Source organism: Rattus norvegicus, chromosome 4 (assembly GCF_021556685.1).
Source record: "Rattus norvegicus strain SHRSP/BbbUtx chromosome 4, alternate assembly SHRSP_T2T, whole genome shotgun sequence".
NCBI classification, from domain to species: Eukaryota; Metazoa; Chordata; class Mammalia; order Rodentia; family Muridae; genus Rattus; species Rattus norvegicus.
In genome coordinates, this window is record NC_141537.1 from 68123389 (window position 1) to 68150021 (window position 26633).

The 26633-nt window shown below is 45.0% G+C and overlaps 1 protein-coding gene and 1 pseudogene across 4 annotated transcripts; both read right to left on the reverse strand.

The window, feature by feature from the left end:
- Positions 1-10932: 10932 nt before the first annotated feature.
- LOC134486758 (small nuclear ribonucleoprotein Sm D1-like) lies at positions 10933-11260 on the reverse strand (annotated as a pseudogene).
- Positions 11261-15717: 4457 nt separating this feature from the next.
- Positions 15718-25970, reverse strand: Klrg2 (killer cell lectin like receptor G2). 4 transcript variants are annotated; one of them, XR_015685832.1, is made up of 6 exons: positions 25085-25970; positions 21022-21123; positions 20502-20647; positions 19037-19362; positions 17020-17123; positions 15718-16677 (listed from the first exon to the last, which is right to left on the reverse strand). XR_015685832.1 is itself a non-coding variant. In XM_087659362.1 (5 exons), exons 1-4 carry the CDS (start codon positions 25779-25781, stop codon positions 17016-17018), a joined length of 1053 nt encoding a protein of 350 aa, XP_087515488.1. In that variant the 5' UTR covers positions 25782-25970; the 3' UTR covers positions 15718-16677.
- Positions 25971-26633: the final 663 nt, after the last annotated feature.

Here is a 26633-nt window from a genome sequence, read left to right on the forward strand (position 1 = left end):
GTATTATTTCAAAAGGGTGGGGGGGTCAGTCCCAAAAATTTGATGACAGTAATTTGGCCCTTTGTGAATGTAAAAGAGCAGAAAACTAATTTGTGTGATAATAGATTTTCTGAGTTTTAGAGATGGCATTTTGCTTATGTGTCCTTACCTGACCTTGAATTGCAAACTTCCTGACTTGGTCTCCTAAATGTTGGGAACATAGGCAAAGCACAAACCAGCAGGTATAGTTTTAACTTTATTTTTTTTAACAGCAGGAAGGAACAAAAGCATGGTGGATTATGCCTGTTATCTCAATGCTGAAACATTTGTAAGGCTGAGGCATGTGCTTCACAAGTTTAAGGTTAGGTGGAGGCACTCAAGTTTCCAGTTTACTAAGTGAACACATTTATAGAAGGGCGCGTCAGTAATGCCTGGGACAAAGCCAAAATGAATGAAGGAATAACTGTATGTGGTGCCACCCTATTTCCAGAACACCATTGTTACAGTTTTTTTTTTTTTTTTACTTTATCTTTTTCTTTTGAACTGTGAAATAATTATAGTTAGCAAAATTGGGGTGTGAGTTATATTTATGTGAGTTATGACTTGAAGGTTGGATAAAGCACACCCCAGCCCCCCACCCCCCGGTATGATACCCAGTTTTAGTTCCCAGCATTGTAAAAGTTATTTCCTCAAGTGTTTGTGAGGCGTGGTGACTGCTCCAGCCCCATAATTGAGGGTAGTGGGGAAGCTGAGGTGGATTTGAAGTTCAACACCTGCCTTGGCAGCCTTTTTAAGCTTTACACAAAGCACACTTGTAAAAGTGTGGCTTTAAATCACATAACGGATCCATCTCAAAAATAGGCCTGTAGTGAATCTACTCCCAAATTCAATTTTATAGACAATAAGGTAAGTTCAGAATTTCATTTTACAAAATAACTGGCTGAATTTCCTCAAAAAGTCAAAGATTTCGGTTAACCAATAACCATGTTTATAGTCTAATTAGATATAAATAAAAGAGATTTTTGACTAGCTGGGCATGGTGGTTCATGCCTGTAATCTAGACACATGAAAGTCGGGAGAATTCCTATGATTCTGAGGGTAACCTGGGCTACAATAGATCCTGCCCTTTTTAGGAAAAAAGCAAGGGGGAAAAAGGTAGAGAAACTGAGAGATTATGTAGACTGGATAGAGCTTGTTAATTTGTGTAATGATAAACTTGCCCTACATAAAAAACATCTCATTTTTTAGTATTCATGTGAGACATGATGTCTGGTACTTATTTTCAAATGATCCAGTTCTGTATCCACCAACACATAAAAATAATATGTAAAATGTTAAGTATTAGGAGAGCTTTACATATGTTTATTTTCATTTCTTAACTTGTGTGTCTTGAAAATTTAAAAGTTGAGAGGAACTCTTGGATTTTTTACCTAACTTACCACTTTAAAATGTTCTGCCTGGGCTGGGGAGTCCATTCCTGCAATATAAGCCCAAGGACCTGAATAAGTAAAATGATCTAGCCTGACACATACATGGATGGGTGTTTTAATATTTCTTAAGGTTTGATCTCTGAACATTATCAGAATCACAAATATAGATACACCAGTGGATACATACACAAAAGAACCTAAAGACCATCAGTCATGAGGTACCACTGTATACCTACTGAAATGGCCCACAGAGGGACAGAATAGCAATATCAAGTGCTATATAGAGATGAGCAGCTAGAACTCCGAACAGGACTGAAAATGGCACAGCTGCTGCTTCTAAGTTCAGCGAGTCCATAACATAGTTCAGTCGTCTTGCTACCCAAGGAAACAAAACCATGAGGCTCCAAAGGTTTATATTTAAATACTTACAGTAGTTGTGTTTACAGTAATCCAAATATTTGAAAGATTCATCAATTAGAAATCCGACAAACCGATAACATCCACACAAAGGAAAAATTGCTAATGTATTTACCAGTGAGTAACTTAGTATACTCAGCTAAAGGAGCTAGACCCAGAAGAGAACACTGTACGGCTCTCTTCATGTAAACTAGAACAGGCAAAAATAGCCTGTAACCTTTGCCTCAGGGCTTGCTGCTGAGCAGCGAGTGTTTTAGGATGTGAGAAATTTTCCATATGTTGAGTGGTAATGTTTACGTGCAGCCTACTCCTTGGCCTTTTAAAAGTTCCTATTTCTATAAAAATAAAGAAATACTGGTACCTTAAAAATGTGAATATGGGGCTAGAGGGAGGACTCAGGTTAAGAACACTGCTCATGAGTACTGGGGTAAGGTTCCCAACACCCATGCCACATGCTGTCATCTGGAACTGGTGTCCACTGACACTACCCTAACAGGCACAATATACAATTGAGAACAAGAACGTCTTTCAAATGTGAGTATGATTCCCAAGTGTGTAATTTTTTTTTTTTTTTTTTTTTGGTTCTTTTTTTTCGGAGCTGGGGACCGAACCCAGGGCCTTGTAATTTTTTTTTTTAAAGTTGCTCCTAGTACTGACAAGATGACCCAACAAGTGAAAGTGATAGCAGGGTAAGGTTAACAACCTGAGTTCAGTCACCGCAACACACACGGAAGGAGAAAAAACCCAGAAGTTACATTCTGACATTCTCATGTCCAGGGTGCACAAGTCCCCACCACAATAATGTTCTCTAAACGTCAATGTCAAATAAAAGAATTAGGCTTATCCCTGTCTATCAATTGAGAAACAAAACTATGATTTATTTATTAGGCTCTGCGCAGTTACTGGGGAATTAAACTAATTAATTCTCTAGCAGTAGACTGGTTGCTTCTCCAACTGTTCTCCCAAATACTTGCTGTTTGAATCTTCCTGGGCTCTGCTCCAACAGTCTGGTATTCGGGGAGGCATTTTCATTCTGACACTTGCTGCTGGTCAAGCTTCTCTCCTTTTACCTCTTTGTGGTTTCTATCTGCGACCCCCACCCAGGTAACTGAAAAACCTGCCTGCCTTTTATTTCCTACAGCAGTTGGCTGTAGCATTCAATAAAGACAATTATTAAACAATTATGAAATCTCTTGTGTACTTATATTCACAATGCCCAATCCATTTGTATCTGGCACCTATAAGAAATTATTCTGTTTGTCCTATCTTGGTGAGTTCACAGTTCTGTACTTTTCTTATTACTATCTTAAGCAATTAAATCCTTTAACTTTCATAGCTTGCACTTACAATTTTAAGACACCTGTTTAAAATTTCCTCCAGTTTTCATTTAAAAAAAAAAAGAAAACTACTAGATCCTTTAATCTTTTTCACCAACCTTAAAATACCTACAACTTTCACCTACTCCAGCCTTTATAAATTGGATTTACCATCCTTAAAACATCTCCTGAAACTAAAACATTTTCTTAAGTTCTTTGTACCTTAGTTTAATTGTGACACTATCTAGTGTTCAACCCCACCAGAGACTTGAGAAGGAATAAATATTACCTGACTATTTAGGAAGCACAAGCAAGCTGCTTCCAAAATTATCCAAATAACAGACATTGTTGGCTGCCTGAGCAGTCCCCCAGAAAAGTCTGTAACATTGGAGCATCTGTCTTCAGCCTTCTGGACCAGTATATCTGACAAACTTTTGTTAAGCAGGAATTATGAAGGACTTAATTACCCTGTATTGGCAAGAGCTTGGCAGTTGACTTTGCCTGGTCCCGAGTTTTGTCCATTTTGGACAGTATTCTGTCTGCAGAATGCTGCAGTTAGGGCATTTTCTTTGCCCCATGGCTAGCTTGCCATAATTGAAGCTGTCTTTAAATGGAGGTCCTTCGATGCTCTTCTTCCAAGTTGAATGGGGTGCTGTCAGAAGCTGACATGTCTTGTCAAAAAAGGCCTTTAATAAATAAAATAAATGCCATATTCTGTTAGGTCTCTGAGGTTTGGAAGACTATGTATCAATACCATATGAGTAGATAAACTTTGTTCTTAGCTATTTACTGTCTGTTTAACCGAGGAAGCATATTTTGTGATAAACTGGTCCAGTATTTGACTGTAAGTTCGACTGTTTTATCAACTTGTAGTACATATTTATGCTGAACACTTTGTAATAGCAGCTTTTAAAAGGACTAGAATTTTACATCTTCAAATGACTATAAGAGCTGAAACTTAACATATAGTAAGTTGTGACAAAAATAACTTCAAATTTTGTATCAGTGTACAAAGCCTTATACCAATGTACTAAAATACACAAATGTAATAAAGTATAACTTTAACTTTGTATCAACATTCAAAGATCCATATTAATGTAAGATGATGGCTATAAGCTGTTTTTTGGTTTAACATTAGATTCAGCAATCTATCTTTCCTATTATTCCTGTAAAATCCTGTCCCTGCTCCCTTTCTCTTTTTACCCCTTCTCCCATTACATAAGAAAGAAAGGATAGAGAAAAGAAAAGAGAAATTCCCAAGTGTAGCCTCCTATTCCGTGTTTTCTCACTAGTCAAGATCATTTAATAACTTGTAACCAACCCCTTTATAATAATAAGCATCCTCCACTCAATAGAACAACCAAAACCCTGGCTTAATGGAACTTTGTTTATTAAAATGGCTTCGTGCTTATTTGGGATGTAGTATTTATTTCTTGGAGGCGAAAGAGATTTGGAGAATGTTTAATCTTAGGAAAGCTAGCTGTAGCTTTTTTTTTTTTTTTTTTTTTTTTTTTGTCCAGTTTCTATACTCTGAGAAAGCTTAGGCATAAGTGAAGTCCTGGCTGAATCCGAATGTAGCTGGATGGATTGAGGTCATTTGCGATCAGCAGCTTTCTTTGAAGCTGTATTGGAAGTCTTGAGCAAACAACATTGAGGCAGTTTGGGGTAATATCAGGTGTCTCAGTATCCCTAAGGGTGAATCTTTCCCAGAACCACTATTTTTGATGTTATTTTCTGCGAACATATCTTTTACAGGTGTTTTGTATTAACATACATAATGGAATCTGCAAGGTGCACATTGCAGTTAACCCAGAACCAAGATTCTTTGCTCTTTATTTGAGCAGGTAAAAGACATCTGTCTTTCCTAGGCTAATTTGGATTATAAACAAACTGCAATATAAATTCTATGCCATGAAAGAATATCATGATAAGCCCTGAGGACTTTGTAGCCAACAAAATTTACTGACTACACATGGATATTTAAGTCTCAGCCAGTCTTAGAGCTGTTCCCATATAAAGAGGTCAACAAATACATTACCTATCTTGGTCTTTTATTTCCTTTTCTGTGATTGAGATCCTCAGGAGGGTCGCCCCCACCTGGTTTCTACCAATTTGGAACGACTAGAGCTTTTTCCCCTGTGGGAATCTAGGTATATTCCTTCCCCCAGCACATTTCCTGTTTTCCATTCTAAGGTTAGGAGATCTTTAAAACAGGCTGTTTTAGTTCATCAGTACTTTCTATAACCCAGTGTCTCTCAGCAGCTATAGGTTTTTTTGTTAATGTTCACAAGCATTTTAAAATTTAAAAGTTAGTAAAGTGCTATATAATCAATCTCTGGGGGGTCTTTGTTATCCATTTCTGATTGTTAAGTATCTCTTAAAGTACGATTAGATCTCTCCACTATTGCTTCTCTTAGAGAATTGTGTGGTATACCTATAATGTTTTATAATATGTAAAAAAATTATTTCATTTTATTAGAGACATATGCTGAAGCATTCTCAATCTTTATACAGGTATTCCCATAATAGCCATAACTTGTAATAAATGTGTAATTACAGAATCAGCCTTTTCAGATATTAAAACACTTACCCAGTGAATTCTTGAGTATATGTCTATATTAATGATTCCAATTTCTGATCACTTGTAGTTGAATAAACAGTGAAATCAATTCAGAATCATCCTGAATAAATTCAGCACTTTGTTTATGAAAAACAATTCTCTACATATAGTCAATCACTAAATTAAGAGATTCTTGAAAATATAATACTGTATATAATTCTGATATTTAAATGGAATCATAAGGACTCTATAATCTCCCTTACATATATTTTCTGATTTATATCCTGCCTTTCCTGCTATATTTGCATCAGCATAAAATGTAGGGGCCTCAGAAATTGGTATCCTTTTATTCTATAAGGGAGAATCTGATTAGTTCTTTTTATAATCTGAAGTTGCTTGCTTTGGGGTATTTGTTGTTAATTTCTCCCCAAAAAAGTACTTCAAGCTCTTTGCCAATGTTCATTTTTTGCTCATAATGAGCCAATGTAAGCATTAATAAAAGGCAGCATAATTTCTGCTGGATCTATTTCTGCTAACTGATGAAGTCTTATTTTTTTCCTTTTAAGATTAGTTTAGATACTTTTTCTATATAGGTCTTTAATTTTTTTACTCTATGTGCTAAAAATGGATATTTTTATCCATTTGGATAAATGGATCAGACATTATTCTCTCTCTGTACAATTTTTGAGGGAGAATGAGAAGACAACAAGGTAACTAACATTCAAGCCGTCTTTGGATTTAGGCAGTCTGTATGAGCACTTTGTAGTTTATTTTCTACCAGAGCTAATTATCAGCTTCAGCTGATTACCTTCTTGGATCATTAAGAGTTCTTTTCTTTTTTAAAAATATTATTTAGTGTATATGATTACACACCAGAAGAGGGCATCAGATCCCATTACAGATGGTTGTGAGCCACCATGTGGTTGTTGGGATTTGAACTCAGGACCTTTGGAAGAGAAGTCAGAGAAGTCAATACTGAGCCACTGAGCCACCTCTTCAGTCCTCATTAAGAGTTCTTTTTTTTTTTTTAAAGATTTATTTCTTATATATAAGTACACTGTAGCTGTTTTCAGACACACCAGAAGAGGGCATCAGATCTCATTACAGATGGTTGTGAGCCACCATGTGGTTGCTGGGATTTGAATTCAGAACCTCTGGAAGAGCAGTCAGTGCTCTTAACCACTAAGCCATCTCTCCAGCCCTCATTAAGAGTTCTTAAGTGTTCTCTTATGATTTTACCTTTTGTTGTAGAATTTCCTGTAGACTTATATCCTAGATAATTAATACAGTCTCTTCTATGTATTTTTTTCCGGAGAATTTTAAATCCCCAATTAGGTAAAAGTCTCTTTGCTTCAGTAACTTTTTTCTTTTTTTTTTTTTTTTTTCTTCTTTTTCTTTTTTTTCAGAGCTGAGGACCAAACCCAGGGCCTTGTGCTTGCTAGGCAAGCGCTCTACCACTGAGCTAAATCCCCAACCCCAGTAACTTTTTTTCTAAGGTTTATCTCTATTTGAATCTGAAAGCAAAATATCCATATAATTGTAAATTATGGACTCAGGAAATTGCTCATGAATTATTTCCATTGGCTGTTGTACAAAATATTGGTACAAGGTAGAGGACTATTCAACATTCCTTGTGCTACCTTTTGATTGGCATTGAATGGGCACTGTGAAAGTAAATCTACCTTGTTCCTGTAAGGGGATTGTGAAAAAGAGTCTTTTAAACAAATTGCTATGATAGGCGATTCTTTAGGTAACAAGGAAGGCAATAGAATTTCAGGCCGCACAGAACTGAATAGGGTTGTCTGTAGGAAAAGGAAAAAGTGAAGCTTCTGTGATCATGAGCTGGTGCTGTCTTCTTTCTCCTACACGTGACCTCTATTATGACTTTTCCTCTGTTGGAAAAATGGCATGAGTCCACCTCGAAGCCTGCAATGTGCATGGCAGTTAGGATGAAGGTATTAAAACCCATGCCCACGGTGACACAAAAAAAGGCCATACCTAATAGTGCCACCTTTTTGACCAAGCTTAGTTCCCTTCCTGCCCCCATAAACTTCTTCAAACACATAAGTCTGTGAGGGCCATAGGTTCATTTAGTCCAACTTCCAAAGTCCCTGTCGTCTATAGCAGTCTTAACTATGGTAATGGTCCAAAGTTCAAAGTCTTCTGAGATTCATCCAATTACTTAACCAAAGCAAGACAGGAAGCCAACTGAGCAAACTGCAAACTCTCTCATCTCCGTGTCTGAGGTCAAAGTGGTCTTCAGATCGCCAACTCCTTTTCATCTTTGTTAGCTACAACAAACTTCTTTCTCCTGGACTGTTAGTAGCTTTCCTCACACAGTTCTGGTATCTTGGGGTCTCCAAGGCAACTCCAACAATTGAACTTCTTGTTCTGGGATCCACACGTGATCATCTGGGCTCCTCCAAAGGTCTTGGGTCTCATCTCCAGCTCTGCCCTCTGTAGCACTCTAGGCTCTGGTTGACTTCACTGCACTACTGCAGATGTTCTTGGTGATCATCCTGTGGTACTAGCATCTATATTATATGGAGTCTTCCATGGCAACTAGGCTTCACCAATAGCCTCTCATAGGCTCTCTTCATGGTGCCAAGCTTCAAATCCTTTGCATGACCCCTTCAGTCCTGGCCATCAACTGCAAATGAGGCTGCACCTTCACCAATGGCCTTCAACTGTTCTCCATGACCCCATAATACCTTTAAGACTACTACCACCTGGGTGATTCTTAAATATTGCCAAGTCCAGCTGCAGTATGAGGTACAACCTTGGCTATCTCTGGAACACAGGTTCTTGGTGCTCTCAGGAAACACTTCCCAAATTTCACCTCAATGATGCTGGTCTCTTCTTAACCACTGTAATTTCTTAACTCCAACTAGCCATCATCAATTGTCCCAATAGTCCCATCTATTCTTGACTCTAAAGCCTGGAACATGACCCCCTTGTTCTACTATCACCAGCTTTCTGTTTTCAATGAATTTACTCTGCTTAAGCTTGGTTATCTTGGAACTTGTTCTCTAGATTGACTTTGAACTCAGTGGTCTGCATGCCTGTCTCCTAAATGGTAGGATTAAAGGTGTGATCCACCATGCCTTGGTTTAAGCTTTTCTCTACTTAGAAATTTCTCTGTCCCAGACTGGTCTTGAACTCAGATATCTGTCTATGGAGATTGAAGGTGTACTACCATGCCTGGACTTAAACTTTTCCTCACCTAGAACTTGCTCTGTCCCAGGCTGACCTTAAACCCAGTGATCTGCTTGGTTTTATCTCCTTGAATTAAAGGTGTGCCTCATCATATATTGAACTAAACTTAGCTGGGTGGGATCTTGCCCCAAAGTCCCATTCCCTTAATCTGTTATCTCTTAGAGGATTCAGTTCCAATCTACTTCCTGGTGTCCCTGTAATACTCGAACCATTTATTTTGTATTTTTCCTCTCTCAGCTTGCTCCTTTTCATTAAAATGCTCTTTATAAGACCAGAGAATAAAGTCTCTGTTGGGCTTTTTTGAGACTTCATTTGTCAATGCAATTAGTAAAAATCTCTTTACCTTAGCCTCAGGTAGACTCTTTAGATAAGGGCAAAAGGCAGTCACATTCTTAACCAAAATACCACAAAAACAGTCTCTATGCCACATACTGAAATTCTCCTGAAACTTCTTGGGCCAGGGCTGCACAATTCTAATCACTCTCAGCAACATGATCTTCCATATTCCTACCAGGATGGCCCATTACACCCCACTTGAAGCATTCCACTGCTTTCCAAATCCAAAGTCCCCCAAATCCATATTTTTTCCAAACAAAGGCATGGTCAGGTCCGTCACAGCAATACCCCAGTCCCTGAAACCAATGTCTGTCTTAGGGTTTTACTGCTGTGAACAGACACCATGACCCAGGCAACTTTTATAAAGGATGACATTTAATTGGGGCTGGTTTATAGGTTCAGAGGTTCAGTGCATTATCATTAAGGCAGGAACATGGCAGCATCCAGGAAGGCCTGGTGCAGGAGGAGCTGAAAGTTCTACATCTTCATCTATAGGCTGCTAGGAGAAGACTGGCTTCCAGGAGGTTAGGACAAGGTTCTTAAAGCCTATGCCCACAGTGATACACCTACCCCAGCAAGGCCATACCTCCTAATAGTGCCACTTCTTGGGTTAATCATATACAAACCATCACACGCTGTAATTTCAATTCTGTTTCTAAGAGGCAGCAACTTAAGCCAATTGTGTGCATTTAAGAGTATGGCTTGATTTGTATATACTTATTAGTATATACAAATTAAGATAGAATGTCCTCTAAAGTCCCTCCTTGGGAAATTTCTCTCATCCCCAAGATAACCATTCTAATTTCTGTTAAAAGCAATTGTCCTCATATTGTAAAATTATATTCCTGCTGCCATTTCTTGGTTTGTCAATTTTGGACAGCAGTAGCTACTCAAAATGATGGATTGCAAGCTTTACCTGTTGTCCTAGTTCTTCTTCAAGTGAAGCTAAAATATTTTGTTTACAGCCTCACCACATCCACATAGTCACTTTCTCCCTCTAAGTTTCTAAGTTTGACATCCAGGTACGGGGCAGGCAGGGGAGCTCCAAGCATATCATTCTTGGCTTTGAAACTGAGAACAGCTGGGGACTGGCTCCTGAAATCAAGACTACCAAAAGGGCTGAGAGCATGGTGGAGTACTTGGGAGGTTTAAGACAAAGGATCAGGAGTTCAAGGTCATTCTCTAATACATAGTGTTTGGCCGACAAAAGATGGCTGAAAGCACCACACACAGGATGTTTGCTGGAAGGGCTTAGAAGTGATCATAAGAAACTCGTGGGAAATCTGGTAGTGGCACAGGCCTTTAATCCCAGCACTCAGGCAGAGGCACACAGATCTCTGTGAGTTTGAGGCCAGCCTGGTCTACATAGTTCAGGATAGCCAGCGCTACATAGTGAGAACCTGTCTTGAAAAAAGAAACAGCAAAAGAGAGAAAAGCCGTGAGAAAACCCAGGGTGTTCCTAAGATGCTCCCTGCCCATTGAGTGTATTGCTGGGATTCAGCGTCTGAATGGCCAGGGCTAAGCTTTGCTTTTTATTAGTTTGGCTCTGGCCTCTGTTTTCTTTCTTTTTTTTTTTTCTCCCTATCCTTATGTTTATTAAAAACTGACAAGCAAACAAAACCTGTACAAAAAATACCCCAAATTCCTTATCAATTTGAAACAGCAATCTTGAGAGACCTTATCGCCTAGGACCCCCTCTTCCTCTACCCCGGCCTCGGCCTCTTCCTGCAACAGCTTCTCTTTTCTTAGATTTCACTTTAGGTTCAACATCCACAAGTAGTGTATCTAGAGGTAAGCTGTCTGGTAGAATAAAATACCGAATGTTATTGCCTCGAATACCCAATGTTTCCAACTGTACAGGTCCTCTGTTCTCCAGGGTCATTTTCACAGCTTTGAGGTGCGTATTCATGTTGACATCTACATGTGACTGTTCCATGGACTCGTGTTCCATTCTTCAATTCAATGGTTACAGTTTCATGACTCAGTTTCATCAAAAATCTCACGAAATTCACCCTAGCGGCACAGTCTCCCTTCTAGTCCGACTGTCCATGGAATTCAGGCTCCAAAGACCCACGGAATAGGGGTATGAATGCCCGGAAGAGCGCGCAGAGGCCTGCGGATCTGGCCTCTGTTTTCTTAACCTTTGTCTGCTCAGGTACAATTTCTTAGAGTTTGTTCTCCGTTAGTTTCTGTTCACCGCCCCAGATAGTGATTTTTGTGGTCCTCCTGTGTATAAGGAGGCCCTGTCACCATTCTTGGAGAAGCAACGACCCACACATCCACAGACAGTCAGCCTGGGTCTGCACCTGCCCTCCTGCACTGAGGCTTCGGAGCTCTTCACCTGCCTTCCCTGTCAGAACAGACCTGCAGCTCTGGAGCACCCTGCTTCCCCCTTTTTTCATAATGTATTTGAGCAGAACATCTAGTTCTTCCTCCTACAGTTTGTAGTTAGTGCTCCTGCTTGCTGATGAATGTGTTCTACAAGAAAAGCCAGGGCGCAGAAGCATGATGGGTGGCTTAGAAGTATTAAAGGCAATGCTAAGCAGGGCAGGAGCATGGTGGCTGACAGACCTGGAACCCCAGGTTCTGCCACATACTAGCTATGTAACTAGATACTACAGTCAGACTAAGTAACAGCCCCAGCACTAAAGAACTGCCCATGTTCCCTAGTTTCTCAGCTATTTAGGTTTGAGGAAGCCAAAAAATATTCAAGAATCAGTGACCAGACCAGGTGATATAAATTCAGTTCAGACTGACTCTTAGCCTGTAACTCTTTATTTTTTCCAATTATTAAATGGCAAATTACATGTTCAATGTGCTTAAAAGGACAGTGTAGTTGTGTTACATGCTTTTAGTCCCAGCAGAGCAAATTCAAGGACCGCCAAGACATCATAGTGAAAACCCTGTGTCAAAATAAAACAAAAAGAAACAGAAGAAAAGAAAAATGCCTAAAAGGCTACAACAGTTGTCTTCAGCAAAAACTTTGAGATGGAGTTTTCCCCCACTGGCATTCAGCAGTTACATACTCAGTACACTTGACAAGGTTGTGCCACTGTTGAGAAGCCTGTCTTCCCTTATTTCTGGCAGAATTATCTCTGTTCTCAGACTTGTTCTGTCTCCTTTGAATAGCACAGGTAGAAGTATCAGTAGTCACTTTCAAGTCTGGCTGCTTTTCCAGAGATTCGTCTGTGTTTTGTGTCTATCAATAGATATACGTTCACAGGTTAGAAAAGTACAGTGTTCGCCATACACGTGTTAACCCCCAGAACTTATATAAAGCCTGATATGGAGGCTCCTACCATGAGATGGGAGCAGAGAGGAGAAACCCAAAAGTTTGGCAGCCAGTGGACTTGGCATGTGCAACAGTGATAAGAGACTCCATGCCTAACAAGGTGAAAAATGAGGTCTACACCCAAGATTGCCCTTTAACCTCCACATACACACTGTGTCATACCCCACTTAGGTTCATATGTGTGCACAAGCACATCATACATGCATAAGCACACATACAAAAGACAAGCGTTTAAAAAAAAAAAAGACGTGGCCATATGTTTGGCACACACCTTTAATTCCTGCATTCAGGAGGCAGAGGCAAGAGGATCTTCATGAGTTCGAAGCCAGCCTGGTCTACCTAGTGAGTTCCAGGACATCCAGGACTACATCAAAAGACTGTCACGAACAACCAAAATAAATAAAACAGTAGAGAAATTTAAAGTGTGCATGTGAGTGCCTTGCCTGCATGTATGTTATGTGCACTCTAGCACCTGTGGTAGTCATAAGAGGTGATCAGATCTGGGGCTGCAGTTCCAGATGCTTGTAAGCTACCATCTGGGTTCTGGGGACCAAATCAGGTCTTCTGCAAAGGTTATGAGTGCTCTTAGTTACTGGGCCAGCCCCAGAACTATTTGTTTTTATAACTGAGTATACGCCAATGTAAGGCCGTGGCACCGGTGGACTCTTCACTCTTTGTATGTTTATCTGGTTTTTATGTTTTCTTTGATAAAGTGTGGATTCACTTCTCCAGGGTCTGCACTATTGACCTCCCCTCTGCTGCCTGGCAAATCCTTTATCCTCTTTGATTTTCAGCTTTGGAATAGCAGAGTAACATGAGCCTGGAAGATTCCTACTGTTCACTGTACTATCAGCCTGCTGTCCTGTTCTGAAAACTCTCCCCTCCTCCCATTGTCTTCATATTTTAGTGCAGTGTGGAAGTTTCCACTCTGGTTGCAGTGTGACTTCATTCCTGGCCACAGTTCAGCAATCCAGGGGCACTAGAGCCTGCCTAAGGTGTTCAGAGTCCTTTTGACTAGAAGTTTCCAGCTTAGGTTGGCTATCTCTTCTAGACTTGAGGACAGGTAAGGTAAGCACTTTTGGTGACTATGTTCTTCCAGGCAGGAAATGGCCCAAAAGGAGAAAGAAAGAAAGAAAGAAAGAAAGAAAGAAAGAAAGAAAGAAAGAAAGAAAGAAAGAAAGGAAGGAAGGAAGGAAGGAAGGAAGGAAGAAAGAAAGAAAGAAAGAAAAGAAAGAAAGAAAGATGATCATGTGAAGAGAAACCGCTCCAGTTCCCCTTTTCTGCTTATCCTATTTAAAATTTGTTGTTAATAACCTGGAATCTAGCTTTACTAGTTTACTAGGTCATAGTGGGAATTAGATGTGCTCATGCAGGTAAGTACACTGGATGGCACGCCACAAGAACTGTTAATGTAAGAAGACATGGCTTTCCTAGGCAGGATTGCTTAGCATTGGAGCCCCGGTGTTCCTGGGGTGTCCTTAGATCCACACACACCTTAACCACAGATCCATGTGCATCGTGGGGAAATGCCTTTGTAGTTTTGGGCCAGCTTCTCTTCAAAGCATAGCTTGTCCACTCTTGGTCAGAACTTTGACAGGGACTGAAGCATACCTTTAAGACTCTGAGAAATGGGAACTGCTATCTCTGAGAGGCAGGTTTGCTTGATGCCTTTATTCTCAGACTCCCTACAGATAATCTAAATGTCTCTTTGTGCTGTTCGGGACCTGGGGATTGAAATCAGGTCACAAGCTTGGTGGTAAGTGCCTTCACCTGTTGAGCTGAGCTATCTTGCCAGCACTACATTCTTAAAATTGTGTGTGTGTGTGTGTGTGTGTGTGTGTGTGTGTGTGTGCGTGCGCGCGTGAGTGCGAATGTGTGAGGGGGTTGGGGCTAGTGCACATGTGGAAGTGAGAGTCAGTTCTCGTCTTCCCTCTCCACGTGGGTTCTGGGGATCACATTCAGGTTGCCAGGCTGTGCAGGCTGTGTGCTTTTACGAGCTGAGCCATCTTGTTAGCCACAAAGTTCTTCATAAAGATACCAGTCATACTTGATTAGTCACATGAATGGCCTCATTTTTACGTGAGTGTGCACACACACCGTATTTCCCTAAAGGTCACATTGTAGGTATTGGGAATTGGAATTTCCATAGTTTGAAGAGACCCAATTCAATCCAAAGGCATAATCCTGGTTATACTGCTGCTGCTTATTCTAAGGATATGGATTCTCTAGAGTTTTCTCTTGCTTAGGATTCTCCCTTGGCTGCTGCTCTCTAAATGGGTACTGGCTGCTTGGACAGACTGACACACACAATAGACTTTTAGCATAGGGATGCCAGGACATTGCTTTCTCCTGCAAATGTCTGTGTGAGCACCAAGGGCGGGAAGCTGAAACAGTTCAGAACTTTGTCAAAGAGTGAATTCAGATGAATACAGCTTAAGCCCTGCATTGGAGAAGCACCGGGGAAGGGGACCTAGGACAGGAACCCTTAGTAGCTTGTGGAGGACCTCAGGGAGCAGGGTATGACCAGATGTTCCATGGGTGTTTCCTCAATCCACAATGGTGTGTGCTGATGTATTAGCTACTTTTCTGGTTGCTGCAGTGAGTTAGGTGACAACTTACAGAAGGGAGAGTGTTTTGGCTCCCAATTTGAGGAAGCAAACAGGAAACAGGGAGGGATGAATGCTGGTGCTCAACCCTTTTCTCTCTATTCATCCCAGGACCCCAGCCTGTGGGATGCTACCACATTTAGAATGGCTCTTCCCGGGGTTGGGGATTTAGCTCAGTGGTAGAGCGCTTGCCTAGGAAGCGCAAGGCCCTGGGTTCGGTCCCCAGCTCCGGAAAAAAAAAAAAAAAAAAAAGTAGAAAAAAAAGAATGGCTCTTCCCACCTCAATCCAACTCCCTCACAGGCACGCCCGGGGTGGGTGTGTATCTTCTTTTCTCAAATGTATTGTATGAGCCTCTACAAGGCTCCCCCATTCTATTTTATGTATTTTTCCTGGATGTATATCTGCATCTGTAGGTCATGCAGTGCCTGAGGATGGGGGTGTGTTATGGGGGGTGTGGGGGAAGGCAATGCTGGAGTTAGTTTGAGTTCTAGGAATCAAACATGGGTCCTCTGGAAGAGGAGCCACGGGCTTTTACCTGCTAAACCATCTTATGAGGGCCCAGTCTTAAAAAAAAAAAAGATTTTATTTTAGTGTGTGAACTTGTGGATTTTTTGGGGGGTGGGGGTGCCCACCCCTTTACATTTGGTCCCAGCCAGCCCATCTCAGAATAGGTTTGGTGCCTCCCTTTGGGGACTCCCGGGCTCCCAGCTAGCTCATCTCTTAAGGTTGTGGCAAGGCAGAGAAGGTAGGGCTGCCTGGTCAGAAGACCAGAAGTGCCCCAGCTTGGCAAGCAGAAACTTCTATGGAGCATGAGGCTGACTGAGGAAGGAAATGGAAGGTGGGGAGGTTTGGTGCAGCTCCTCCTCCCATGGCTGCGGGGACCACCAGCCTGAAGTGTCTTTGGACTTCTGAACAATGTTGGGACTGTTAAGACTAGAGAGTCTGTGGAAATTAGACTGAATACATTTTGCATCATGAGTTAACCACGGGCTGGGTGTGGTGGCACACCCCCTCACAGTAAGTTCCAGGCCAGGAGAGCCTGTCTCAAAACAAAGCAAGACAGCCATGAATCTTCAGGGTATTTGTTACAGGAGTGCTCTGGATTGATGCTGAAATGTCTGGCACAAGTTTGCTCACGGCTGGTAGTGCTGTGTTTAGGGTGACTTGGGAGTCTTAGGAGGTAGAGCCTGTCTGTGGAGGTATGTCAACAGTGACAGGCCTTTGAAGGATCTTCCCACTCCTGGCTCCAGCTCTTCCTCGGCCGCTGCGGACTGGGCAGCTCTGCCAGGTGCAACCCTCTGAAACCGTGAGCCTGGTAATTCTTGCCTCTTTGAAGTTGTTCCTGTCACCAAAGCAAAAGCAATGGATACAGCAGCAGACAGGTCTGATAACAGGAGACTAAGTCATTTGGTTCCTTTGGCACAGACCCAGGGTCTGGGAGAGCTGCAGTCAAGAGCCACGAGCCTGCCTTCTTCCAAACCCCCACAGCTGAAGTCTGGGTGGTCCTCACTGTCTTCCAGGAACCTGTGGTGGGGTGGGGGGAGAGAGAAAAGAGAAAACACTCAGGTTGCTGGGTGCAATACTGTGTAAGTGACTACACAGGAAATACCTGGAAAGAGCCCTGGCAGTGTCTTCCGATGGTCAGCTACATGGCAGAACCAACAAATCCCTATTCTACAGACTGTGTATCTGAAAAGCAGCCGTGGCAGTTCTGTCTTGGTAAATGTGTTGGGGACCTACATCAGGGTTGGGGTGGAAGGGTAAGCCAGTGCTAGCCCACCTTGGCTGGATGTAGAAGGAGTCTCTTGTCGGCACTGAAGGCTGGGTGGGGCAAAAGGAGGCTATAGAGGGAACCCACTTACTCACAGTTGGGATGGCAAGGGAACCCCATCAGTCCAGTGCCAGCCTTCAGGGCCTCGTCGGGCCCCCACCCAGGAGCCCTTGGTGACCTGGTATTTTCTTAAGAAGTCCTAGGGGAGAAAAGTGGGAAGTTACTCTTTGCACACCATGGCTCACTAGGGCATTCATTTCTCTGAAGCTTCTGCAGGATTCCAGCATAATTTTCCAGGAAGTAATCGGCTCAAAGAGCTTGCAAAATACCTGCACTTATGGAAGATTATCTGGATGCTCACTGGCGGCCTGGCACTGTGCTTGGGCCAGTAGGCAGAAGGGCTGGGGGCCAGGGATTAGGGTCAGGGGAGGCATGAGGCAGATTAATGGTATTGTCTCTATAGGAGCAAAATTACTTTGCCTGGGTTCAGTGGTGTTAAAGCCGGTGAGCACAGGACTAGGAGGAGGCTCAGTGGTTAAAGGGCTTGCTTCCAAGCTTGATGAGCTAGGTTCAATCCCTGGGACACACATGACAGAGAACTAACTCCTCAAAAACTGCCTTCCCACCTCCACACACATTGTGGTGTGTGCATGTATGTCCCCCTCCAACAATAATAAAATGCACTAAAACTATGGCATGACCTTAGCAACAAGAAACAAAATGTGTGCATGAATGTCTACGTAAGGAGTAACAGAAACCAGCAGCCATTCAGCCCAGCCAAACTGGTGTGCCCCAGATCCAAAGAGCCCTTGTCTCAAGCGGCCCCCGAGGAACAACACCACAGGTTGACTTCTGGCATCTACATGCAAGAGCACATGTATGTATACACATCACATGTGCAAGGGCACACGTGCTGGTGGTGGGTGTTGTCAGCCTGACAGGGCTGGGAAAAGGGAATCCTAACAGGGAAAACGAATGGCCCCAGAGGACTGGCCACAGGCAAGTCCATGGTGTTTTCTTGGCTGTCAATTTGACAACATCTGAAATTAACTAAACCCAGAGGGCTGGGAACACCTGTGGGGGATTCTTTTTTCTAAATTAAACTATCTGAAGTGGGAAGACACAGTCTAATCTGGATCCTTGAGGTAGAAAGATACACTCTTTAAATCAGATCTTTAGAGATGGCAAGACCCACCTTTAATCTGGCCCACACCTCCTGCTGGCAGTCTCGGTAAAGGACACAGAAGAAGGAAGCTTGTTTCCTTTCTGCTTGCTTGCTCTCCCTCTCACTAGCAAGTCCACCCTGGCACTGGCATTAGAGCCTCCTTCTTCAGGATTCTGGCAGATACTGAAGACCAGTAGGGACATCCAGCCTTACAGACTGAACAACTACTGGATTGTTGAACCTTCCATTGGGAGACATCCTGATCCCATTTATATACACAGAAAATGCGTGCATGCATGCACACGGGTAATATTTATATTCACTCCATAAGTTCACTTACTCGGGAGAGCCCTGACTCATACAGGCCATGTAAGAAAGCGGGACAAGCAAGCCACAGGGAGCAAGACAGTAAGCAGCACTCTTTCATGGCCTCCGCATCAGCTGCTGTCTCCAGGTTCCTGCCCTGAGTTCCCACGCTGCCTTCCCAGAAGATGGACTGTAAGCTGTAAGTGAAATAACCCTTTCCTCCACTAGTAACTTTTAATCATGGCGTTTTATCACAGCAATAGGAACCTGACGAGATAGGAGTGCTGTGATAGACCTAATCATGTGTTGTGTGAGGATGGTGAGCTTTCGGCTGGGAAAGCCCTTGAGTGCCCAGAGCTCACTGAGGTGCTGCGGGAACACTGTCTCAGAAGATAATGCTGAGAGCAGGCAGAGGTGAAGGCGGAGGTCTGGCTTGTGAGATTTCAGGGGGAAGCTTGAGAGTCCTGTAAAGACTCTCAGAGCCCCTGATAATTTGAACCACTAAAGTGACACCTTTGCTTTGCTGGGCCAATTGATACAGCTAGGGCTGTGACTGAGAAGAGACCAGCATCACTGAGGCAAAATCATGTAGGAAGTGTCCACACACAGAGGCTGTGGCCCAGAGTAGGCCCAGGCTTTACCTTGTGTTGGTAATGTGTAAGAGTCCCCATGGTACTAGATTTGAAGGCATGAAGAGGTCATGGAGAGCAATTGAGGCTTGGCATCATGAGAGGAGAGGCCAGTGGTGAAGGTGCAGCCTCGATTGAAGTAGAAGCCAAAGAGTTGAGGGGGCCATGGAGAGAAGTTGAGGCTTTACACATGTGGCAGGGTCAGAGTTCCCGAAGAGAGCCCAGGGGAGGCAGGTGAAGGTGCAGCTAGTTGCAGTGGAGACTCCAACAATTTGGAGATGTCAGGACCATGGGATGGCCACCAAGGACAGCAGTTGTAGAATGGAGCTGGCTTAGGCCTAGGAGATAAGATGTGTGTGCTGTGAATGGGAGAGCTGGAGAGGCCGGGCTGTCCAAGCCGTTTGGAACCCAAGCTGTAAGTAAACCCTAGACACTGGACACTGAGTTACTTAGGTAGTTGGGGTTGGATTTTGCTTTGTTCAAATTGTAACTGTGCCCTGGTTCTTCCTTTTTGGTGTAAGAAAGTATTTACAATTTTTTAGTATTCTAAAGACGGGAGACTTTGAACAATAAAAAGACTCTGGATGTTTTTAAAAAGACTAAACTTTTAAAGTATTTGCAAGTTTAAATACTGTGGGACTTTTAAATGTTGGATGTCTTGTACTGTGATATTTATATTAATTGGAGCTCTTGAGGTAAACAAGAAAGGAAATATTATGGTTTAATAAGTGTTATTTTTGTGTGTCAAGGGTCAGTTGTGCTGACTGTTTTTGTCAACCTGACACAAATCCAGGCACAAATCTTTTTGTTGTTTTATTTTTAAGACAAGGTCTTACTATGCAACCCTGGCTGGCCTGAAACTTATGTAGGTCATACTGGCTTTGAACTCACAGAGATCCACTGACCTCTGCCTCCAGGGTGCTGGGATTAAAGTTGTGCAAACTTTACACATCTAGAGGAAAGGGAATATCTAGACAAGGCCTGTATAAGGCTGGCCTGTAAGCTGCTGTTGCACCCCTTTATTCCCAGCACTCAGGAGGCAGAGGCATGTGGATTTCTGTCAGTTCAGGCCTGCCTGGACTACAAAGTAAGTTCTAGGACATTGAGGGCTGTTACACAGAGAAACTCTGACTTGAAAGTAAAAACAAAACAAAAATTGAGAAGCTATAGGCACGTCTCTTGATTAGTGATTGACAGGAAAGATCCCCCCAGTAAGCAGCACTCCTCCATGGCCTCTGCATCAGCTCCTGCCTTGACTTCCTAGGTTGATGGATGAAAAGCTGTAAGAAGAATAAATCTTTTCTTTCCTTCCTAGGTTGACTTTGATCATGGTGTCTCATCACAGCAATATAACCCTAACTTAGACAGACAGACACCAGACAGACATGCACTCGGAGGTGGGGGGAAGAGGTCCTTCCAAGGCTAAGATTCAGGGGTCTGGGACGACACATACCCTCCCCTAGCCAGCCATTCTCACCTGGGTGTGGTTCAGCAGAGGCAGTGTGGCCTGGTGGGCTGAGCAAAATGCTTGGCTGCTCTCCCAGTCTTGGACTTCTTCAGAGAGGTAGTAACAGTGTTCCTGAGACCACATCCAGCCTTGAGGGCACGGTTGGCATTTGGCTCCTGAAAGCAGAGACTTGTCAGTCAAGGGGAGTATCTAAGGAGCTATGCATGAGTACACTGAAAAAACAAATCCTGGTCCTGACCTTGGCTAAGGAGGTCAGTCTACGGGTAGGGAGCTGGCAAGCATCGGTGGGAAGGATGGTGGCCAGAGGGAGCCCTAGGAAGGTTGTCCAGCTTTCACACTGTGCACAGTTCCCTTGGATAGGGGCTGGCGTTCTCATTACCAGACAGGTCATAGGCTGTGACTGACGGGAGAAAAGGGTCAAGCTCTCTTCCCTTTGCTAAATAAGGCCTGTGTCTTCATGCTGCACCTCATATCCCGCTCTGGCCTCAAAGGTGCTGTAAGTACACAAAATAGGGATGGGGTACCATACCGCCTCTAGAGGCCAGTGCCACAATCGCCACAGTGCAGACTGCTAGCAACACAGCCATGACCACCAGAGCCCAGCGCAGAGACTTCATGTACTGGGGCAGCCCTGGAGAAGGAACAGAGAGGTAAGTGATGAGAGGCCACTCTGACTACATATATACAACCCAGAACGATCCTGCTCGCCACCCCACCCCACACAGACCAGCCCCATGGTCACCTTGGCTCAAGATACAGAGGCAAAGCACCCAGGTTAGATCAGAACTTTATATTCAGGAGAGAGGTGCTACAATAAGCTCTACTTCCTTCTCACATGGCTACAGGACAAAGGCTCTACAAAACAGAGCAAGGGACTGGCACACGTGTGTGCCGGGCAGTAGATGTGGGCAGGGTGCCTACAGGCAGCAGCGGACAGAGGAACCAGGACACTAGGGGTAACCTGCCACAGAAGAGCAATCCCGCTAAACTGCAACTCCACAAGGCCAAGGTCAAGCAAGGTCAAGTCCCGGTGCTACATCTCACTCAAAGATTTTTTTTTCCCCATCAAAACTGAGCTGCCTTTCCAGATCTGAGGTCATGGATGAAGACGAGTGCAAACTCTATTCTCTACGGCCGTGAGTAGTCAGCAGCTGTGGGCCTTGTCAAGGGCTCCAGGGCCAAGGGCATGAGGTACCTGGGAGGCTGTAGGCAGGGAATGAGAGTCTGAACAGGAGACGGGGTCACACCCACCTCTTTTCTGTTATTCTTAGGGGGTTTTGTTTACTTTGTTTTGTTTGAGACAGGGTCTCTCTATATAGTCATGACTGTCCTGGAACTCTCTATGTAGCCCAGGCTGGCCTTGAACTTAGAGAAAACCACCTGTCTCTGCCTCTGGAGTGCTGGGTTTAAGGACATGAACCACCATACCCAGCTATCCCTATATTTTGAGATAGCATATTACTGTGTTTCCCAGTCTGGCTCCGTGCGTGTGTTCCTCCCTCCCACCTCAGCCTTCTGAGAAGCTGGGGTGACAGGCTGTACCCAAGGCAGGCATGTGGCTCAGCAGGTGACCGTGCTTGCCACCAACCCTGATGCTGGTCTGAGACCTGCATGGTAGGAGAAGATCAACGTAGAAGTTTTCCGTCTGACCTCCACACACATCCAGTGGTGCATGCCACCCACACCAATAAGAATATAAACGTAGCCTCTAAGAGGTTGCCTGGCCCAAGACACAGCTTGTGGCTGAGTCGCCCTGAGAGTGAGTACCAAGTGTCTGACTTTCTTCTGCTGCCGTGATAAAATACCCTGAGAAAAGCAACTTAGGGAGAAACAGCTTCTGATGGCTCCCAGCTCAAGCACATATTTCATCATGGCGGGAGGTGAAGGCAGCAGGAGCCTGAGGCAGCTCTCCTGTCATGTCCACAACAAGGGAACAGTGAAAGATGAATGCATTAGTACACAGTTTACCACCCTCCTTTTATATATGTATGTTCTCCTTCGAGACAGGGTTTCTCTGTGTAGTCCTGGCTGTCCTGGAACTCTGTGTAGACGAGGCTGGCCTCAAACTCAGAGATCTTTGAGTCAGACTTAACAGGTTCACTTCCTTCTGCTCAGGGCGTCTGCTCCCCTCCTGTGGTGTCTTCCTCTGCACTGAGTACCAAGAACAGTCTTGCTTCAAAATCCCAACCACCCCACAACCCCATCAAAACCTGAACTGTCTTTGGAATTCCACATCCCCCAGCCTCATTCCAGCAGTCTCCCTGGCCCACTACAATGTAGTCAAACTGACCTGTGCTTACACTTTTTAGAGTTCCTACTGCCTGGACAATATGGAGGACAGGGGTCAGGTGAGGCTTGTCTTCAGATCCTTCTCCATAGGAGGTGTGCTAATTGCCAGACAACCACTGAGATCAAACACCTTGTCTTCTCCCCAGAGGGATCGGGGAATAATGCGTTCTGACTTGTACAGACAGACAGACTGTCTGAAAAGACACTGATGTGCCAGGCACTGGAGATGTGGGCAGGTCCATGCCGCCACCTTCTGAACCCCTGAGGAGATACTTAGAAGGGGCAATCATAGCCTATGTGGAGAATCCTGGGATAGTGAGGCAAAATCCAACTTGATCTAAGTTGCCCTTGGCAGTGATACGGTAAATCCAAGCCAAGACCCAAGGGAGAGGCATCTGCCACGTGGGACTGCAGACCCTCATGCAAGCAGGACCCTGCAGACCCAGGCACCTTTTTATTTATCTCTCCAACTCTCCGCATGTTTTCCTTTGTGGAAGGACATCTGGTCCACTATCTAGGTACCCATAAGAGATGTGGGAGAGATCTCCATCCTTCAGCCAGTTTAGTTGTACCTGGCTCGTGGTCCTGCCCTCTGTACTGCCTCCTGATCCTGCCTTCTGCCATCGTTCCTGTCTCTAGGCCCAGCATTTGCCTCAGCCCTCCTCCAGATTAAAGAATCTGATAAAGGAGCTGACAGGTGGCTCAGTGGTTAAGAGCACTGGCTGTTCTTGCAAAGGCTCTGGGTTTAATTCCCATCACCCACAATCTGGCTTACAACTAAGTGCCTTTAATTCCAGTTTGAGAGATCTAATATCCTCTTCTTTCTGACCTCTGTAGGCACCAGGAGTGTAAGTGGTATACAGACATACAAGCAGACACTCATATACATAAAAATTAAAAATATAAAAATGTTGATAAAAAACTATAGGCTAGTACATTTCCCTAAAGAGGTGCATGTTATCATCCCTAGAACAGTGACTAAACGAAGGCCATTTGGCAAAGACAAATTAAGGTTCCAATGGAGGTGAGGTTGCTGCTCAATTAACCCTGAGATGGTGGCTGTCCCTGTCTCAGGTCTCAGTGTAATCATGAAGGTCCCTACCGGAGAGCAGACGGATCCAGTCTAATACCAGAGGGACAGCAAGGGATCTAGCACTAAGGGGAAATAAGGGATCTGTCCTGGAGCCTCAGTGAGAGAAGCACAGCCCTGTTGATAGCACCACCTTAGACTAGGGATCCTGTGTCAGACCTCTGATGTTCACACTGCAAGATACTAAACTTGCATCAACCAGAGGAGCAAGCCTGAGGGAAACTTGCAATACTCACCCCACTCTGCAGAAGTCTGCTCATGGAATTCTAGGTTTTTAGTGATCTAAGTCTCTGAGCCCTCCCTTACCTGAGGACCCCTGGGTACTGCCTATGGCTTAACCTTTCTATTGCCCCACGTTCGGGCAGTTTGCTTTCTGGGCGAGATACTACTAGCCCCTTCAGGCCTCTCTGTTCTCTCCAGAAAAATTGAACATCCACTACCCACAACCCAGGATGGCCGGGTTAACCAACCACTAACAACCTTTAGGGGGCTGTACTAGTTAGTGTTTTGTCAACCTGGAAAGGGGATCCTCCCTTGAGAAAATGCACCCATCAGATTGGCAAGTACAGCTCGTAGGCAAGTCTGTAGGGCACTTTCTTAACCACCACGGCCAGACGGAGGTGGGGCAGAGGTGGTATAAGAAAGCACGCTGAGCAGAAAGCCAGTAAACAGCCTTCCTCCGTGGTTTTGCTTCTGTTCCTGCTTTGGCTTCCCTTGATGATAAACTGTAACCTGGAAACCAATAAATCCTTTCCTCCCGAAGTTGTTTTTGGTCAGTGTTTGTTTTATCAGAGAAAGAAAAAGCAAACCAACACAGGGGCTTTCTGCACTGCTAGACTCTGTCTCTCCTTCACAAGTAAAGCGACACGCATGCCCAGCCATCTGGCTCCGAGCTAGTTCAATGGTGCTGATGGATAATCCTCCTCAAGGCGGAAAGGAGTCCAGCCCTTAGAAGTGTACCCAGACCACCACTGCCACGAGATTCTGAATCACTTCCCCTCACCTTACCCAGAGTTCAACACAAGATGCTGCGCACACTAAGAAGCAATGAGAAAGTTTCTGGAAGCAGGGCTGGGGGTGGCGAGGGGGGCGGGCAGAATCCTGGGTTGGTTCTTAGTAATTCTGAGACAGAAGCAGGATGGACTTGGGGAATCAGATGGGCTCCTGGTTAGTCTAGTGAAGGGATGGGGCACGGACACCTTTGAGCACTCACCTATGAGCGTGATGGCCCGCGGCAGTTTCTTGCCATCTAGGCCTACGCGCTGCAGCAGTGCATCGTCCTCCTTGGTCAGCCCGGGCTCGCGGCAGGGGCAGCGGCAGCGGCAGGGGGGCGAGCCTGGGGGAACGGTGCAGCCCTCAGCGGGGCCGATAGGCTCCGTCGGGGTCGCGGCAAGCGGCGATCCTCGGCTCCACGTGGAGCCGGGTGACGGGGCGCGCGGCAGCCACTGGGGAGTGGGAGCCGAGCGGCGGGCAAAGGCTGGCGATTCCGGCACTGGAACGGTGAGGAAGCGCGTGGACGGCGCAGGCGAGGGCGCGCGACTAGCCCCAGCGGCGCCCACCGGCTTCACGCGCACGTCCACCTGCAGCTCCACGGGCGCCCAGGATCCCGGCGCGGGCTCTCCTGACGCGGTCCAAGGCTCCAGCTCCCCTTCGCCATTCCGGGGCTGCTCGGTGCACGAGTGGCTCGGGGACGGCAGCTCGCGGCTGCACGAGCCCAGGCGGCGGAAAGCGCCGTAGCCCAGGCTGAGCGGCGGCACGCGCGGGGAACCGGACCCGGTGGGAGGCTGAGATTTCTCCCGGAGCTCCTGGGACTGCGCGTCCGCCGCCTCCCTCCGGGTCCGCTCCGGCCTCGGGCTGTCTTCGGAGGCCCTGGGTTGTGGCGCCTCCGCGGGGACCTGCGGCGGCTCCATTTTCGAGCTTTCCGAGGGCTCCGCTAGGGACCTGGTCTCACCCTGGCCTCCTCCAGACGCCTCTCGGATCCGCTCCGTCCCGCGCTCCGGGACCTCGAGACTCGCGGAGCGTCGCGTTCTAGGCTGGGCCCCCAGAAGTTTCGGGTCACTTAAGTTATCAACTGCAGGCTTCACTAGGGGACCGTGTGTGATTGGCTGTGGCTATGGATTGGCCAGCCCCGCCTTTCCGTGGCACGGGTTGCTGGGAGGACCGGGTTGAAGGAGTCACAGGGTGGGCGGTGGCTCTAAAGGCAGCACTGGGAACCCCGGACTGGAGCCCCACCCGTTCTCTCCGCTGGCTCTGTGCCGCGTGTGGATTTAGTTGTAGACGGGTTGGGAAGCGATTGGCTAAGTCTGCGTGAACAAGGACTTCAGAAGTATCAGAACAAGGAAAAGGGATGGTACCAGGGGTCACCGGTTGCGGTTTGGAAGAGAGTGGAAGGTTGAAATCCTGATTCCAACTCTGGAAGCTTGACTAGTAGTAGTCACACTAGTAGTACAGTCGGAGGATGAGGAATGAGCCAGGCGCCTTGGTCCATGTCTTTAATCCCATCACTCTGATAGCAGAGGCATCCCTGAGAGTTTGAGACCAGCCTGGTCTATCTACACAGTGAGTTCAGACCAGCCCGAGTTTATAGTGAAACCCTGTTTTACCAAAACAAAAATTAAAACGAAATTTTAAAAAAAAGGGAGGAGTGAATGCTCATTTCCCCATGAAGTGTCGTGCTCCACCAACCTGGTGAGATAGCACGATGGGCTGAATACAGTTTTGTGGGTTTTTCCGTTTGGGTTGATTTTTTTGTTGTTTTGTTT

What these genes read in the sequence shown, in the direction of transcription:
- Klrg2 (XM_087659362.1), bottom strand. Translation starts at nt 25,781, where the DNA reads ATGGAGCCGCCGCAGGTCCCCGCGGAGGCGCCACAACCCAGGGCCTCC. An exon ending in GCGGGCCATCACGCTCATAG is followed by an intron (nt 21,124 to 25,084) that starts GTGAGTGCTCAA and finishes TTCCTTCTCCAG; the next exon opens with GGCTGCCCCAGTACATGAAG. An exon ending in GGCACTGGCCTCTAGAGGCG is followed by an intron (nt 20,648 to 21,021) that starts GTATGGTACCCC and finishes CTCTGCTTTCAG; the next exon opens with GAGCCAAATGCCAACCGTGC.